Source organism: Haliotis rufescens, unplaced genomic scaffold (genome assembly GCF_023055435.1).
Source record: "Haliotis rufescens isolate VD_foot unplaced genomic scaffold, xgHalRufe1.0.p SCAF_2, whole genome shotgun sequence".
Lineage (NCBI taxonomy): Eukaryota > Metazoa > Mollusca > Gastropoda > Lepetellida > Haliotidae > Haliotis > Haliotis rufescens.
Genome location: NW_025963890.1, coordinates 51012424 through 51030138, shown reverse-complemented (window position 1 = coordinate 51030138; position 17715 = coordinate 51012424). Strand labels below are relative to the sequence as shown.

The 17715-nt window shown below is 40.5% G+C and overlaps 1 protein-coding gene across 2 annotated transcripts; it reads right to left on the bottom strand.

Annotated features, from left to right (window-relative positions):
* Positions 1–30: 30 nt before the first annotated feature.
* Positions 31–15162, bottom strand: LOC124114344 (inactive pancreatic lipase-related protein 1-like). 2 transcript variants are annotated; one of them, XM_046474856.2, is made up of 9 exons: positions 15065–15162; positions 13976–14433; positions 11943–12174; positions 10855–11073; positions 6686–6789; positions 6055–6184; positions 2934–3048; positions 753–932; positions 31–175 (listed from the first exon to the last, which is right to left on the bottom strand). In XM_046474856.2, exons 1-9 carry the CDS (start codon positions 15102–15104, stop codon positions 94–96), a joined length of 1560 nt encoding a protein of 519 aa, XP_046330812.1. In that variant the 5' UTR covers positions 15105–15162; the 3' UTR covers positions 31–93. The 2 variants fall into 2 exon arrangements, with proteins under 2 accessions (XP_046330812.1, XP_048256068.1); XM_048400111.1 differs by lacking the exon at positions 31–175 and adding an exon at positions 1383–1428 and having other exon boundaries at positions 797–932.
* Between the last annotated feature and the right edge of the window lie 2553 nt (positions 15163–17715).

The following is a 17715-nucleotide window of genomic DNA, read 5'->3' as shown; positions in this document are numbered from 1 at the left end:
GTAGATATTCCAAAAGCAAGTAACTACTTGTGGCAGTGAAAGTCTGACATTCATGTTTATTACAGCGTCCTACATACGAGTAAATGACCAAAATTAGCATGTGGCCTTGTGTGTGACGTCCGTCTTAATCAGCGCCTTGTCAGGAAGCGTGTGTCCTTTAAGACAAAAAAGGTACCTGAAGAAGAAAAACGTATTGTGAACTGAGGATTATCTGTTTTAAAGACATCAAAGTTCATTCCGGATAAAGAAGAAAGATGTATTAAAGTTATGTATCAGCCCACATATCTGAAATTAATCTATTATACAGACGTTTCGTAAACGATATGTGACATCATTAACCATAGAAGACGTCATATATTTTATAAACACTGACGTCATATCATTATGACGTCACATTACTTCTGTCTGAACAGCATATTAATCCACACATCCGCAAATAGCGAACAGTTCCTTTTAAGCTCGGCCTTCCAATTCTTATCGACAAATGAAATGTTTAACTCGTAGCTTGCCTTACTCCGCTTATTTAAAGACGACATGCAATGGCAGCAAAGTGTATGAGTGGGCTAGTTGGGAATTTACGCCGCTTTTAACAGAGGGCACACCAACATGGGTTTCAAACATTATTCCCATGTGGAGAATTGAACATGGGACTTTTAAGTGATGGGAAAACGCTCTAACCCAATGGCGCCCCAAGATTCCATTTTCTCGCGTATACACTCAAAAATCTAACGATTGTATGTTAAAATACTTACGTGTATCCATTTTCACCGGAAGTAACCTTTACTTTGCTGAGTTCAAATGTATCCTCTCCATTCGTGAACCAGAAACCTGAATGTTTGACGTATTTAACCTCCACAGCAGTGACGTCCCCTATCTCATTCTTGGCGACAGCTACATGCAGTATCGTTGCTTTTGGGCTCAACGTGCCGTCCCTTAAACAATATCAATTGTCAATGCAAGAGAATAACCAGCCTAGATATTCTGCTAAAACAGATTTCACTGTTTGTAAAGGCAAATGGCTGTTGAAATTCTATGAATGGACCACTGAAAGTCAGTCATGACACCAGGTGTTCAACAAATGTGTGATACAACCTTCAGACGCCTTTGAAAGTGAAATAATAAATAAATTATGATGGAACACTTTTAATATGGTTGTCAAATGACGTGTTTGTTTGTTTGTTTTTTGTTTTTGTTTAAAGCCGCACTCAGCAATATTCCATCTATGTGACGGTCTGTAAATAATCGAGTCTGGACCAGACAATCCAGTGATTGACATCATGAGCATCGATCCACGTAATTGGGATACGATGACATGCATCAACCAAGTCAGCGATCCTGACTACCCGATCCCGTTAGTCGCCTCTTACGACAAGCATACTCACCTTTTACGACAAGCGTTGGTTGCTGACGGAAGATACATGCCCCCCTCTAGCGGGTTCAATATTTTGGAAAAAAAAGAAAATTGAATATTATGCGCAGAAAAAAATTACACCGTACCCCTTCAGCGAAGTCCGGCAAAAGAACGAGGGATGAGAAACTTCGTCAGTACAAATTCGAAATTTGAGATAAAAAATCACCAGACATGTTGATTTACCGTTTAAATTGTATTTTTTGTTCAGCTAGGCATTGTTTTATATCCAGGGATTATGATTACCTTGTGTATTTTCTCGTAAACTAAGCCGGACACAGCAATCAGCTGTACACACGTTTTCTTGGAATCTACCGGTGATTCGGTCAAGACACACCCAATGATATAACTTTACAGTATTTTCATGCACGGATCGGCAAAAGTTGTATCTGAAACTATTGTTTTTATCAGGAATAATATATTTCCAATATCTTGTTAATTTAGATGCAGCTTTTACTAAACATATTTAAATAATAATAACCCTAAGCGAAGCAGCTGATCGCTATTGCCGGGTATTAATTTTTACATGGAACCAGTCTGACCAGTCACCGTCAAGGCTCCCGTGCACGTGATCGCGTGATTGCGAGAATTACGTGTTGACATAGAATCGTCCAACAACAAAAAATATGACTTTTAACGAATCAAAGTATGGCATTTATGATATATGTATCCATTCTCTAAAGTTTCTTTCAAGGCGTCAATAGCGGTAATCTGACCGTGGTTGCTGTTAATAACGGTGAGCTGTGCGATCTTCCGATCGCTCCACACACGATTTCGCCGAAATTAATTAAAACAATAATTTGCGAACTTCAGTATGGATTTGTTGAAATGGAATTTCCGGTGTTACATGCTCACGGTAATGTCTTTCCATGGGGTGAAAAAACATCAAAACTCATTAATTCGTGTATAATGCGCACCCCCTTCTACACAGCTATGTTTTTTGGAGAGAAAAAAGTGCGCACTCTACTCAAGAAAATACGGTAATATTAAATCTTGGTAGCATCTGTATGAGGAAAATATAATTCACATACTCTGAGACTGACTAACTACCGTGTTTCAAGAATTCCCAGGCCTAAAAGGGTCATTCGCTGATGTAATACAGACACTGTTGTATTCGAATTACAGAAACCTTCAAAGACGCAATACCGGCACCACTATTGACGTAATGCACAGGCCATTGTTTCAATGGAGACACCTTTTTTTAAAATTTAAGCAGAGTGACGACAAATAAAAATCGCAGAGGAGACTGCGGTGCTTTGAATGGACCAAATGGACATCCATACCCTCTGTGAATTATGAAGATCAATATCATATTGACCTTGTTAATCCGCACGGTAACGTTCCTGCTGAAATCATCCGGATAAACCCATGTCCGGGTTAGTGAATCATGGGCGTGAGGGAGATCGACTTTCACAGCAAGATTGTCCAGGCCGTGACGTCAAGGATGTTTCAGAGTCGCCACATTTAGTGTGACGTAATAGGTAATACTGTGTATCGTGTATGTGACTGATGATATGGTGGTTACCCCGTGACTGCGATGAGCCCGCTGGTTCCCCATTGGCCGAACAGATTGAGCATTAGTTGGCCCTGTGTCTCCGTCACGTCGCTCGCTGTCGTCAGTTCCACACCGTAGTGAAAACCTGTTGTACACAGTGCATGATAAAGACAGCAATCGTTACCTTAACGCCTCTGACTGTATCAGATCATATACTTACAAAATACAGTAAAGAAATCAATCAGTATTCTTCAAAAGAAAAAAACAAAATTCCTCAGTAGGATATATACTGAAAAACAGAGGTCCTGAATATTTGCGGGGAATATTTTTTTGTAGCGAAGTGAGTGAGTGAGTTGGTTTTAACGCCGCTTTTAACAGTATTCCAGTTATATCACGGCGTGTCAGCTTAATGTGGGAGGAAAGCCCGAAGTGATGCAGGTCTCAGACGTTTACCACTTCGGTGAAACCCACGAGCGCGGGTATGATGCTGACAAACCAAGAAACATAATCGGGGCGAACCGGTATTCGAACCCACAATCATAGGTGTCTGGCGTGCCCAAGGGACGCAACTCTGCACAGCGAATCGCGGCGCCTTAGACGACTGGGCCACCCGTGCCCCCTTGTAGTGAAGACTGAGCACACAGTATTATAAATGTTTCCCCAAAATATTCATGGTCACCATTTTTTCTTGTTCAATATGCATTAACAATTCTATATCGACGCTGCCTTTTCATATAGCATATATAGCTATGTTATCAAACAATGGGTTTCACGATCAGCTTTGATGTGCAGGAATGCCAAGTGCATCGAGTTCCGTTAAACGAGCGCGGGTTTGCTGTTGACAGTCAAAGAAGTTGCAGAGTCTCAACTACTCGTGTCCCTTCCACAACAAAGCAGACCGCATCCGTGGTCTAGTGGTAGAGCGTCCGCCCGGAGAGAGGAAGGTCCGTGGTTCGATGCCCGACCGCGTCATACCAAAAGACGTTAAAAGATGGTACTTGTTGTCACCCTGTCTGGCGCTCGGCATTAAGGGGCTAAAACAAGGACTGGTCGGCTCGGAGTCAGTATACTGTGTCTGAGTGGGGTATTCATGTTAAACTGCGGCATGGTATCTCAGTGAGCTAGCACTATAAATCGGCATCAGTCCGGACTAGTACAAGCATCCACACACACGTGCATGCACGTGGCTAAATAAGTGCAATAATCTTGGACGCGACGTTAAACCCAATATCACCTCACCTCACCTCACCTCACCTCACCTCACCTCACCTCACCTCCAAAACAAAGCTGTGTCTATGCTTCCACGGACCTAGAACTCGTACCAGCCGGTACCTATAGGGTTTTTTACCACGGATAACGAACGGTGTTGAATTACACTCACTCATATGTGCCTTGCTCAATACATTCAGCTGGGACAAACTCGAGACATTAGTGAGTAATCCTTATCCTGTGTGTTTCAATATAATGTGTTAGTTATTCATTGATCGTTTGTGGTTATTCACTGATTTCACAATCAATATCTGCTGATAGTTTTGGTTAACCTTCGCACTTCAACTTGGAAATTAACTCGTAACAATACCACCAGTGTCTAATTACGTGTTACCATGGACAATTAACTCACCACACACAGAGATGTGCCTTCAGTGTCTAAATACGTATTATCTCGGAATATGAAATCACCACAGAACAGAGACGTGCCACCAGTGTCTAGTTATGTGTTACCACGGACAATGAACTCACCACAGAACAGAGACGTGCCACTAGTGTCCAGTTACATGTTACCACGGACAATAAACTCACCACAGAACAGCGACGTGCCACTAGTGTCCAGTTACGTGTTACCACGGACAAAAAACTCACCTCAGAATGGAGACGTGCCACCAGTGTCTAGTTACGTGTTACCACGGACAATGAACTCACCACAGAACAGAGACGTGCCACCAGTGTCTAGTTACGTGTTACCGCGGACAATAAACTCACCTCAGAATGGAGACGTGCCACCAGTGTCTAGTAACGTGTTACCACGGACAATGAACTCACCACAGAAAAGAGACGTGCCACCAGTGTCTAGTTGTGTGTTATTTCGGATTATAGCTAAAGTGGATAGAATTATCATTAAACCGCCCACATGTTATTACAAATGCGCGGGCCACTGTAACTTTATAATGCCCTCATATTGCTTGACGACGGGCAATTATCACGCCTGTTGTTAGGTGACGTTATAGGATAGGGATAGGTGACGTCACGTTGAATAGTGACGTCATCTGGTTTATCTATGACGTTTCCATATTTGTAACAGTGGGTCAGTGACATTGGCGTCGATTGCAGTAAATGTTTCAAAACCGATATTGTTGTTTCTTTTTATTTGATAACAAATTCCATCCATTTTAGCTATAATAACGGTACGGTAACGCTATTTTTCAGGGCATTATCATTTGCAGAAGCCCTCGGTCTTTTCAACTGCCCTCCTTCGTTGGGCAGTTATGGAAGACCTCGAGCTTCTGCAAATGATAATGCCCTGAAAAATAGCGTTACCCTTATAATATAAACTCACCACAGAGCGGAGATGAACCACCAGTGCCTAGTAACGTGTTAATTCGGAATATGTAAAATAGCAAAGAACATGAAAAATGAAGCGTATTTTATTTGACGATAAAACATTGTTCTACCATGACGTCATTTCTGCAGATTCGAACATGCGCTCGCAGCTTGATGACGTCGTAAATTGAACGCTTTTTTAGAGGGAAGTGTGAAGTGTGTTGTTCCCATAGACGTAGCTGGGCAGTGCAGATAAACGCAATGGCCGAACGATTGCATCCGAAAGGGGAAGAGATGTGACAATCGGTATTGGGAGAAAAGGTACAGATAATCGTCGTAAAAGTATAAGAGTAATAGAATATCCGGGAAATACCAAACTTAACGCCCCTGTTCATACAATGGACTTGTCCGACATTGCCTTGTTCGGATTCTTTTCGGGGAGTCAGTCAAGTGGCTGAACAAAATGTTGATATCTCATCTAAGAAATAAACGACTCGTGTTCGTTGTTTACCGTACATTAAAACACTGCGCCACTCATGGTTTACTCTCCCTGCAAGGTTTTATTGAACGATAAAAAACTCCCAGTCGTCGTGTATTTCTTAAATAAACTCACCACAGAACGGAGACGTGCCACCAGTGTCAAGGAACATGCTGCCACGGCCAGAAAACTGATCCGCATAATACCCATATTGTGTGCAACCTCGACTTCCGCACGTCAGACAGAGGCCGTTTTGAAAGCTGCTCTGCAACAGTATGGGCAATTTTCGAAAACTTAAACGTGAAAGTGTACGTTTCTGTGGAATACTTAAAATAACCGTGTGAAATATAAAGGCAATATTTCATTTATGTTTTACACAAGATTTGAACTGATGCGTGCATGCAACATACTTATTTATTATAAAATCATACATTTAATACATCTATTGTGAAGAAAAGTTTGTGATTCAAAACAGCCATTTATTGATTAAACACTTTCTCGGACTCAACATCAGTTCAGAATTCAGCTTTAGAACTCTTTAAACACTTACAATTTATCAGGATCAAATGCTCACGTGCCTTCTGGCGGAGGAACATGGTTCTCACGAAAACAACTAAAAGTGGGAATTCGAAAACGAAATATTTACCTTATTAGCTCATAGAGAAAACGAAATAAGGCAATTTGGGTACAGACAGTTTAGAACATCTATGTAGTTATATAATTATGAATATCTTTGTCTATCGAAGAATAAAGTATATATAGGTACATAGTCCGTGCAGGGATAGGCTGTGAACGGGCAGGACGTGTGGATTGACTCTATGTAGTAGTCAGTGGCTCGGCCGCTGCTGCAACCTAATGTGTTGTTTCCGTCTGAAACATGAAGGATACGATCTTGTTTCCCTAATAAATAGCATTGATCTTTATGTTTTTGAGACCGAACTTTCGTCACCTGGGCTTGAGGTATTTGGACTAGATTATTGAAAGGTGAACGTTATTTCAACTTCGCGAAACAAGACCTATTTTTGTGGACTGATGACTGATGTCAGTTCCCAGTCTTGGTCCAAGGAGTGTTATGTGTGCCATAAGAACCTTTTAGACATTGTTGTTATGTAATTGAGATACTCATAATAGATTATGCTAGATTATGCTTTGTAATAAAAAAATTAAATTTAATTAGCATTGTAGATCTTCAGTGACTCGCATTACAACTGCGACAAGTGTTTATCGGATACTCTCCTTTCATAAAAAAATAAATTAAAAAATGGGCGGTCGGGTAGCCTAGTGGTTAAAGCGTTCGCTCATCACGCCGAAGACCCGGGTTCGATTCCGACATGGGTACAATGTGCGAAGCCCATTTCTGGTGTCCCCCTAGCGATATTGCTGGATTATTACTAAAAGCGGCGTAAACCCATACTCACTCACTTATAAAAAAAATATGTTGCTTTCATCAACTTCTCCAACACGTTCAATAATTGACCCATTCAACCCATTCCAAATAAACCAAGAACCAAAACAAACTACAGTCAAGTCTTGTTACAGACACTCGTTAATCCGACAATCGGCTTTATCCGACACTGATGATGGGAACCGATTAAATGAGTGCTATTTAGACCCGTTAATCCGACAGTGTCGCACTCCGACTCCGACACACCTAATTTGCAACGAATTACCGAAATCACTCATGAATCAGTCTCGTTAATCCGACATAGTGATCAGCGTACTCCTGCCTACCAACAGGACGTCGACGTGAATACTTTTCAGCTCATATTATATTATATTTTTCTTTAGAAAATATCTTAAGTTAGCGATATCATATCAAAAACCTGAACTGTACTGGCGCCCGCGTGGTTTTTTAATAAAATGTAATTTGATTCAAAACTTTTTTCTAAATTATTCTTTCATAATACACAACTGCTGATGGGTGTCTTTGACATCTTGTCTTTGAAAATCAATAATTTGCCTAATTCGGCACAAATTTACATTTCAAACGTGGTAGGAGGCATGTCTTTGAAAATTCTTTTCTTATCCCAGTTTTCATTGAACCAATATTTTAAGACAAAATTACCAAACAAGAAATAATTTTTCACAAACTGTTGCAGGAATGAGTGATGGTTAAATAGACACATTTAAATTAAACAACAGTTCTTTCAATTTTCAATTACATAGAATACAAACTCGGTGTACGTTAGTCTGCTCCTCGGTATATCCCCAAATACTTCAGCGCTGGAGTGAGTGAGTGAGTGAGTGAGTATGGTTTTACGCCGCTTTTAGCAACATTCCAGCAATATCACGGCGGGGGACACCAGAAAATGGGCTTCACACATTGTACCCATGTCGGGAATCGAACCCGGGTCTTCGGCGTGACGAGCGAATGCTTTAACCACTAGGCTACCCGACCGCCCACTTCAGCGCTGGAACAATTATAACATTGAACTGTATATGAAAACATATTGGGATTATAAATAATTGTAATTTCCTGTTGCGATCTGTATCATACACATTATACATAATACTAAACAAAAGGGAGCACGGGTGACCCGGTCGTCTAAGGCGCCGCGATTCGCCGTGCAGAGTTGCGTCCCTTGGACACGCAAGAAACCTATGATTGTGAGTTCGAATCCCGGTTCGCCCCGATCATGTTTCTAGGTTTGTCAGTACCATACCCGTGCTCGTGGGTTTCATCGAAGTATAAAACGTCTGAGACCTGTATCACTTCGGGCTTTCCTATCACATTAAGCTGACACGCCGCAGTATAACTGGAATACTGTTAAAATCGGCGTTAGACCCAAATCACTCACTCACTAAACAAAAGGTCTGTTCAGTGATATTCTTCCTCTATATATCTGTTGTTCAGCTGTCACGAACAGCTGTTTCGAAAAGTAAAACGTGTGGCAGATACATAATATTGTATTATACAGTCATATACATATTAGTTTTAAGTAATTTAATCGATGCATTGGTATTGGTATACCAACAATTACTTTAAGAATTGCAGGTATATTATTTTCTATTTTAACTAAATAATGTTTTTTTCAGGGTTTTATTTAAAACAGACTATACTTATATGAACACAGAAGGTAGAAGAGTTGGGTCTATAATTAGCTCTATAGTTTGTTTCATTTAAGTTTAATTAAGGGTGGATAGGTAGGGCCACCACGGTATTATGTGGCCTGATTTAATCAACGCTGATTGGATCATTCAAACTCTTGCCCTCTTTCTTAATTCAAATCTGCACTTTACATTTACCCTTTGGACCATCAAGACTGTGTTCTAAATAGGAGTCAGTACTGGTTAGTTTAATCTTTTACATTAGTTTAAAGTGTATATCCCTTAACATGCTATATTTGTATTGTTTGTGCATGAATATAATCAGTACATTCAACCCTAATAATGGTATATCTACTAATAGTACTTCAGTCAGGTTTTAGTGAAGTCAAAGTATAGTATATAATATAAAAAAACTATTAAAAAACACACCTAAGTCATTCAAATATTTCTATTTTCCTCATTGATGATTTCATGTATGACAGGAAGAATAGTGTATAATATTATGTAAATGTAAGTACAGTAAACTACGGTTATAGCGAACTCAAAGGGACTGCTAACTTTAGTTCGTTATAACCGTAGTTCGTTATAAGCATATATACCGCATGTATAAGACGCAAATGGTCGGGACCAAAAAAGTAAGTTCGTTATAAGCGTGTTCATTATAACCGTAGTTTACTGAATAATTTGTGGTTTGAGTCTGAGCTGTTTTGATGTGTTCCATTCTTTTGTAATGATAAGAGATATATTGATTCGCAGTTACTGCAGAATTATTGTTGTATCTTGTTTACATAGATATTACATGGAGGTACGCTTGGTACATCTGGCTTGGCGGCGGGAGGGGGGGGGGACTTCTGCATCTTAGTGCAATACACCGGGTAGATATGACTTTAGGATAGTATATGTTTATGTGATTATTGGTATCACATCTATTTAATTTGACATGCGAATTACATCAAGAAGTCAGTGTCTGTTTGATTTGTGTGTATGGAGTCAATCGAGGAGTTATCGCTCTGTGTAGTTAATTGCGTCATAATATCTCATTTGTAAATTTCATCTAATTTATGTAATGGCCTGCTTTGAAAGTCTGTATTGTATGATCCTGTATTTATTGAATGATATATTGTCTCAGGGTGTGTTCTCAGACACTTGTGGAATACATTATAACCTCGTAACAAATGTCTTGAACCTTTTGTCGCATCCACCCACTAATTTTAATCCGGTTATATAAGGTAGATACCCGATAAAGTGAAGAACGAATCGTGGTTTATTTCACAATAAAACACTGTTCTATCATGACGTCATTTCTGAAGATTCGAATATGCCCTCGTAACATGATGATGTCATTTCTTGGACGACGTTATTTTTTGGAGGGAAGTGTCTGGTAAGTTGTTCGCCGTGGATGAAGCTGGGTTACGCAGATAAACACAGTGGCCGAACAATCGCATCCAAAAGCGAGAGAGATATGACAATTGATGTCAGGGGAAAAGGTAGAGAGGGAAGTGTCCAGTAAGTCGTTCGCCGTAAATGAAGCTGGGCTGCGCAGGTAACCCAGTGGCCGAACTTTTGCATCCAAACGTGGGGGAGATATGACAATCGGTATTAGGAGAAAATGTACAGATAATCTACGTAAGGATTGTGAAAAATGAGGTGAATACCAGACTTAACCCCCCTGTTCGTAAAATGGACTTGTCCGACATTTCCGAGGTCGGATTCTATTAGGGTGTCATCATTACTGAAATTTGGGGAAATATTTTTAAAGCTGTACAATTAATCAACATCCATAAAGAGGCTGTACACTGCGCAGCTTCTCATGGTTTATTCTCCCTGCAGCGTTTTATGGTACGATAAACAACTCTCACTCGTCGTTTATTTCCTAAACAAAAGTACCTTTGTCTGTCAACAGCGGACCTAGTGCAGCCGGTGCTGTTGTTGGACATCCGGGTTGTGCCTTCCCGCCATTCACATAGAAATCCACGTCACCGGAAGCTACTTCCTGACCCAAGAAGCCGTCATTTGTATGGGTGACGTCAACAAACATGGCGTCGGTCTTGTCAAGCTTCAGAACATGAGTTGCATGGTCATAATTTGGTCCGGAGGGATCCAATCCTATAATAATTAACATGTTACCATTCACGTGTACATCTATACCACTCAACATAATATATAGAACATGTTTGGAGGATACAAGATTAAAGTATAATGTTGCCATTTTATGTGTAAATGTTACAATATTAATTTTTTTTCAAATTATTTGCCACTCTTGGATTATTCTCCGACTTTTTGTTGACAGTCATGTTTGTATTGCACATCTGTTCTGTGCATTTGAGACAGAAATGTTTGTTAATCGGAAAATAGTGTATCGAAAGGTCCCAAGCCTCATATAGGGAAACCTTCCCTTGTGGACATTGCTTCAAGTTTGTCCGTTTTCCAAATGTCACATGCCGCGCTTATTTTACTGACTACCGCATCCGTGGTCTAGTGGTAGAGCGTCCGCCCGGAGAGCGGAAGTTCCGGGGTTCGATCCCCGGCTGCGTCATACCAAAAGACGTTAAAAGATGGTACTTGTTGTTACCCTGTCTGGCGCTCGGCATTAAGGGGCTAAAACAAGGACTTGTCGGCTCGGAGTCAGTATACTGTGTCTGAGTGGGGTATTCATCTTAAACTGCGGCATGGTATCTCAGTGAGCTAGCACTATCAATCGGCATCAGTCCGGATTAGTACAAGCAGCCACACAAACACACACACGTACATGCACGTCGCTATATAAGTGCAATAATCTTGGACGCAACGCTAAACCCCATTTCACCTCACCCATTTTACTGACTTGCCACAGCGAAATGATTTGTTTACTTGCCTCAAGGTTTTGTGGATAAACCGCTATGTTATCTTGTGATATCCACAATAAACGATTCGTATAAATGATAAATAAATAATAATAAACCTCGTATCATTCAACCCTTATATCAGCTTCTTACCGCTTATCCTTGCTATGTTGCCCCTCATCAGCCAGCCGGTATAGCCCGCTATATGAGCACCTAAATTATGACCAATCAGATGCACGTCCTTCGTCTTAAGTCCCGCCTCTATTAGCATTTCAACGATGAATCTAAGTTGTATTCCAACCAATCGTGTGTTGGCAACAGCCTGGTTGTAATCACCTGCAACTGCACCTCGTCCCCAGTCGACAATGATGACATTGATATCGCCCTAAATGAAGATACGTCTGTATGTAGTTTAATTACTGATGATGTGAACTGGCCACTGATTACAATATTTACCTTTAAAAGGACTTAACAGATTAAAAATGTTTCATGTTATACTGAACAACAAAAGTTCCTGTGACATTGAATAAGATTTAATGCAAAGTTTATCAAATCTGAAACAATTTCGGTTTGCAACAGATAAAAGACTCCTGTAAGTGTTCAAATGGTTTAATTTGCCATACTGACTTCAGAAAATGCGTGATTTCATAAAAAAAAAACATGAACATGCCAAAATGTCAATTTACAAATCAACAGCGTGTGTGTCCACCTCTGGTTGCAATGCAAGCAACATATCTTCGTCTCAAGGAATGGACCAGGCGTCGCACAAAGTCCTGTGAGATATCTGTCCATATCTGCTGGAACATGTTTCGAAGTTCCTGGAGTGTCTGTGGAACACGTGGTTGACGTCGAAGGCTCCGATCAATCTCATCCCACATGTGCTCGATTGGTGAGAGATCAGGGGAGCGAGTCGGCCAGGGGATGACATTCACGTTGTTTTGTTGAAGAGAATCCTGAACAAGTCGAGCAATATGAGGCCGGGCGTTGTCATGTTGAAAGGTAATGCCTGGGCCATGACGACGCAAAAACGGTAGAACAACAGGGCCGATTATCTCGTCGCGGTAGCGCTGTCCATTGACATTTCCATCTACCACTATCAAAAGGGTCCTCTGTCTTGCTGTAATCACACCCCATACCATAACGCTGCCGCCCCCGAACCGATCTTCTTCCATGGCACAAAGATTGACGTAACGTTTACCTCGACGTCGGCACACTCGAATCCGTCCATCGCTGTGGCTGAGGTGAAAACGAGACTCGTCAGTGATTAGAACTTTGCCCCCACTGCATGGCGGTCCAGCGTAGACGCTGTCTGCACCACTGTAGACGTGCTTGACGGTGGTTTCCTGTCAAACTAGGACGTCTGGTGGGTCTTCTGGCGACAATCCCTGCACATCTGAGGCGACGACAGATGGTTTGTGAAGATATTCGTCGAAGGCCAGGGATGCTTCTTGCAATCACTGTTGCTGGCTGGAATCGATTTCGTAGGTGTGTTGTTCGAATCCAGTTGTCTTGTCGATTATTGGTTACGCGTGGCCTGCCACTCCGAGGATGGTCTCCTGCATTCGTCTGTTGCCAACATTGTCATAAACACCAAATGGTGTTGCTGTGGACGTTAAATTGTCTTGCAACATCACATTGACTCGATCCTGCTTTAAGCATTTAAGCTCATTTTCGGACAGGCGTGGCATTTCGTAATGTTGAATAATTGCGTACTTTTGTTGTTTTTCTGAGTGGTTGTTGTCAGCACAATGCTAAATAATGCATATGGAATCCCGTTAACGTACATGTTTTTATACCCATTCTTGGTAGTGAAATGCATGGAGCTTGCATAAAAGTCAACTTTTGCATGGAATGCATGCTTTTCTGTAGCAGTTGCGTTTTTGTGACTTGATTCCATACATGTACTACAATATTGAAAACCAAACTTTACTTGTTTGAAAAATACACTAAAATATTGGTGTCACAGGAACTTTTGTTGTGGGGTATATATATCTTTAGTTTTGTTTGTTTGTTCATTTGTTTAACGCCGCACTCAGCAATATTTCAGCCATATGACGGTGGTCTGTAAATAATCGAGTCTGGCCCAGACAATTGGTAATTGACATCATGAACTTATTTTCTGTACTTCCTTAAATGAATACACATTTATATGCTTGTACATGTATTATGTATGATGTTACCGTTACCTGTCGTAAAAAAGCATCTTTGCAGTTTTGTACCCATGATGAGTTCCCCCCTCTTTTGTAACCGTGAATAATAATTTTCGTCAGCTTCGCATGGTCAAACTTTGATCCGGTGATACTGTCATGGTCGGTGTAGTTGAGATTATCGTGGTCGCCGTTACCAGAACTTGCACGCGTGTACAACCAGAAACCAGTCCCAATTACTTCCGGTGCTACAGGAAGCGCCAACTCCGCGATGTTAAATGGCGGAATGTTGTCGAAGCAGCCAACTTGCGGGTAACATACTGTTGTATTCGTGCGTGGGTCTGGGGTTGTTGTAGTTGTTGGTGTTGAAGTGGTTGTCTGTGTCGAAATGGTTGACTGTGTCGAAGCGGTTGTCTGTGGTGAAGTTGCTGTCTGTGTCGAAGCGGTCCTTGCGACTACTGTGGATGGAGGTAGTGATGTCGCCACTCTTAAAATGACTGAAAGATTGCATATAGATAATATATTTACTGTGTGTAAGAAATAGGAATATGTCTGGACATCTTTTGGTGCTTATTAGATGATGGTTAGGCCCCAGTTGGTACAGTTTGATCGCTAGGGAGCAAGCAAAGCGTCCAGAAGTTTTCACATTAAATTAGATGGTCACAATGGCAGTTTTAATAAACTGTTAACCGTTTTAACAAAAATATTATATAGCTACTGGAACGATATTTACATTTTCTTGCCCTTATCGTCTAAGGCGCCGCAATCAGCTGTGCAGAGTTGCGTCCCTTGGCTACACCAGAAACCTATGATTGTGAGTTCGAAAACCGGTTCGCCCCGAATATGTTTCTAGGTTTGTCAGCACCATATCCATGCTCGTGGTTTTCACCAAAGGGGTTAACGTCTGAGCCCTTCATCACTTTTGGCTTTTCTCCCACATTAATCTGACAAGCCGTGATATAACTGGAATATTGTTGAAAGCAGCGCTAAACCAAACTCACTGACTTACTCACAGTCTTAAGCTATATTATGAATGTCTTAAATTTTAGAGTATAAACAATTTTGAATGCGCCATCTGCTAGCCTAGTATTTCCTCTGATTAGGTGACGACATTCTGAACACGCCTACCTGCAGATGTCGCGAGTTGTAGTATGTCAACACACCGCATAGCGCACAGGTCAGTATCACACAACACAGAGCCTGGGCTGTAATCACAGGTCACGTGATCTGCGTCCTTATCCGTGTGCATGTTTCACTTCTGTATGATAGCAGATAAAAGTATATATAGCCCCTGAAGAAACCCTTGTCGCCCCGTGCCTCAAGCTGATAAGATAACCTGGATTAGTAAGTACCTAGAGATACCGCACCACAATTGTCACATAAAATATCAAACGGTCAGCATAATAATTTATGGAATGCAAAACAAAACATGGTTAACGAATTAATCGAGTACGATGATTGACATTAGGAGTTCACCAAATATAACGTGCATTTGTGGCCATCAATACCGGTGACAATTTCCGATGCGGGCAATTTTTTTAAGACATCTTTCAACCTACGGTCCCCGATTTGTTACAGATGGTGGAGATTATTCCATGCAGCATCTTCACTAGTGTTGTGACAGTTTCAGTAGATGGATCAGTCTCATTAAATTCAGATCTCTCTACCACTAAACAAAAGATATAAGGATATCCAATTACAGGTCACGTCAGTACGACCTTTCATCCGACCAAGTGGAGCGTCGCTTACCAGATCACGAAAGTGACATTCGGAATGTGTTTTCTAATAATGCAACCATGGGCTGTACCGAACGACAGTCACGGGCTTTATACATGTAACTGAATCCATACAATCTAGGCCATCTATTAGCCATGATAGCAGAATGCTATTTTGTTCAGTGTGCAAAATTTTAATCGATAATTTGTTCAAGTATGTTTTGAAGAGTAGTCGCCAGTTTGAAACTAGTGCTGTAAAGCACGAGAAAGGAGCCTTCTGATTGGCTAATGTCGACTTCTCAGTCGTTCCATTGGTCGGTCAAAGTTCGCAAAAGGTCGTTCTGACATGATCCGTCATGGGATGTCCTCAGATCTTTGTTTAGCGGTAGCGAGCACTAAGATCCTATTTTAATGAGATTGCAGGCAGATAGAAGGGCCATCTGGAGCGGAGGCTTGCTCTACGCGATTCTTGTATTGAATAACTGGGACCATTAAACCCACCGTCAACTACAGACCTATTAGCAAGGGATTGTGTCCAGTGTTATTATGTCCTATTTTGCCTTTAATTTGAGGAAGTGGCGCAGATTACATTTAATTCTGCCTTGTAATGACAAAATATGAAAAATACATTCAACAGTTATAATGTGACCTTTAAACTTATATGTAGTATTTTGTTTTCTTTTGTGTTTTTCATACTTTGGCGAGGAGTCCTTACAGCTACATATGTTTAAGCCTGAATTATGCCTCATCATACAATCACCACAACAACCCTGAAGGAGAACATGTAGGTACGATTCCAGCAAAGAAATGTTAAATGTTTTGTGGTGTATATAATGTCTTGCTGATTTAGATTGAGATCAGTACGACGTACTGTAACGTTATTGTAGGTTGTTTTAGTACCAGTGTAATTAACTGTCGTGTTCTTCTCCAAATGAATATTGTGATTGTGCTGACGTCCTTATATAAGCACTACATTCTACGGGAAAGTCCGTTTAACGTTCGCTTTGGTTCAAGAAGCGCTAGTAAAATATGGAGATTCTCGTAGAGCTTTTCGTTGTAGCAGGTATGTAACAACCCTCAATGTACAAAATTCTCTGAATGTAACTTTGTTTTTACAAATAGGGTTACGTCTTAAATCTTGAGGTAAAATCGTTACATTAAGAATAACAACCCGCAACCCTTAAAGTAAAAATTGTATTTTTACATTAAGGGTTAATATCGTACATATCGCTCCTTATTGTTAAAGATTCTTATAAACAAAGTTTGATTGAAATACAGGGTCATTTTTCTTTTTTTACATTTTTATTGTTTTTGTTCGGTTTCTTATAATTATTTGTAATTGAATATATTCTCTTCCTTCAATTTTTCTCGTTTTCTCAGAAACTACATATAGTAGAGCCATGGAACTTGTGTTAGTGCACTGAACCTTCAATATTCCAACAACCTCTCAACAACGACAACCTGGTCGTTATTGGCAGGTTTTCTTTAAGTCATCATTACTAACATGTCATTTAGCCGAATTTGTTTAATCTTGGAACAAAGGTGTATCTAGGGAAAATACACAATATGACTTCAATTTACGTTACTACCTTGCGTTCATGGCAACGGAAAACAGCATCTGCAAAGCTGATTGATCGATATTTAGAGATTTTGTTCAAATTTGGTATTTAGGTACAATGTATTTCAGGAATAGCTTTTCTTACCTTGGCAATGTAACCGAGGCATCTGAATGGTCGACATTAAGAAGTTCAATTTCGTTCAAAGGCATTTAGATACATTTTTTGCACACGAAGTGCATTTTATTACAACAGGAACGGAACGGAGTCATCTAATTGGTCGGACTTTAGATAATTTACCCTATTTGAGACTATTTTCCAATGCTTATAAGTGCCCTTTATGAAACTAGGTGTGAGTGTCCAGTACACTGTCCAGTAAAATAACCTCATTCAGAAATCCAAGATGGTCTCACAGTCGCAATTGTGTAATTTACAGGTCTCAAACATCTAAATCAGTAAATATCTTTTGAAAGTCCACGTGAATATCATTTCATTAGATTATTAGTTC

Bases quoted from the DNA above. Each gene is read 5' to 3' on its own strand.
- LOC124114344 (XM_046474856.2), bottom strand. From the start codon at position 15,104: ATGCGGTGTGTTGACATACTACAACTCGCGACATCTGCAG. The intron at 11,074-11,942 runs GTAAGAAGCTGA...TAATTATTATAG, and splicing joins CAACATAGCAAGGATAAGCG to GATTGGATCCCTCCGGACCA. The intron at 6,185-6,685 runs GTACCTATATAT...ATACTGTTGCAG, and splicing joins CCTATCCCTGCACGGACTAT to AGCAGCTTTCAAAACGGCCT.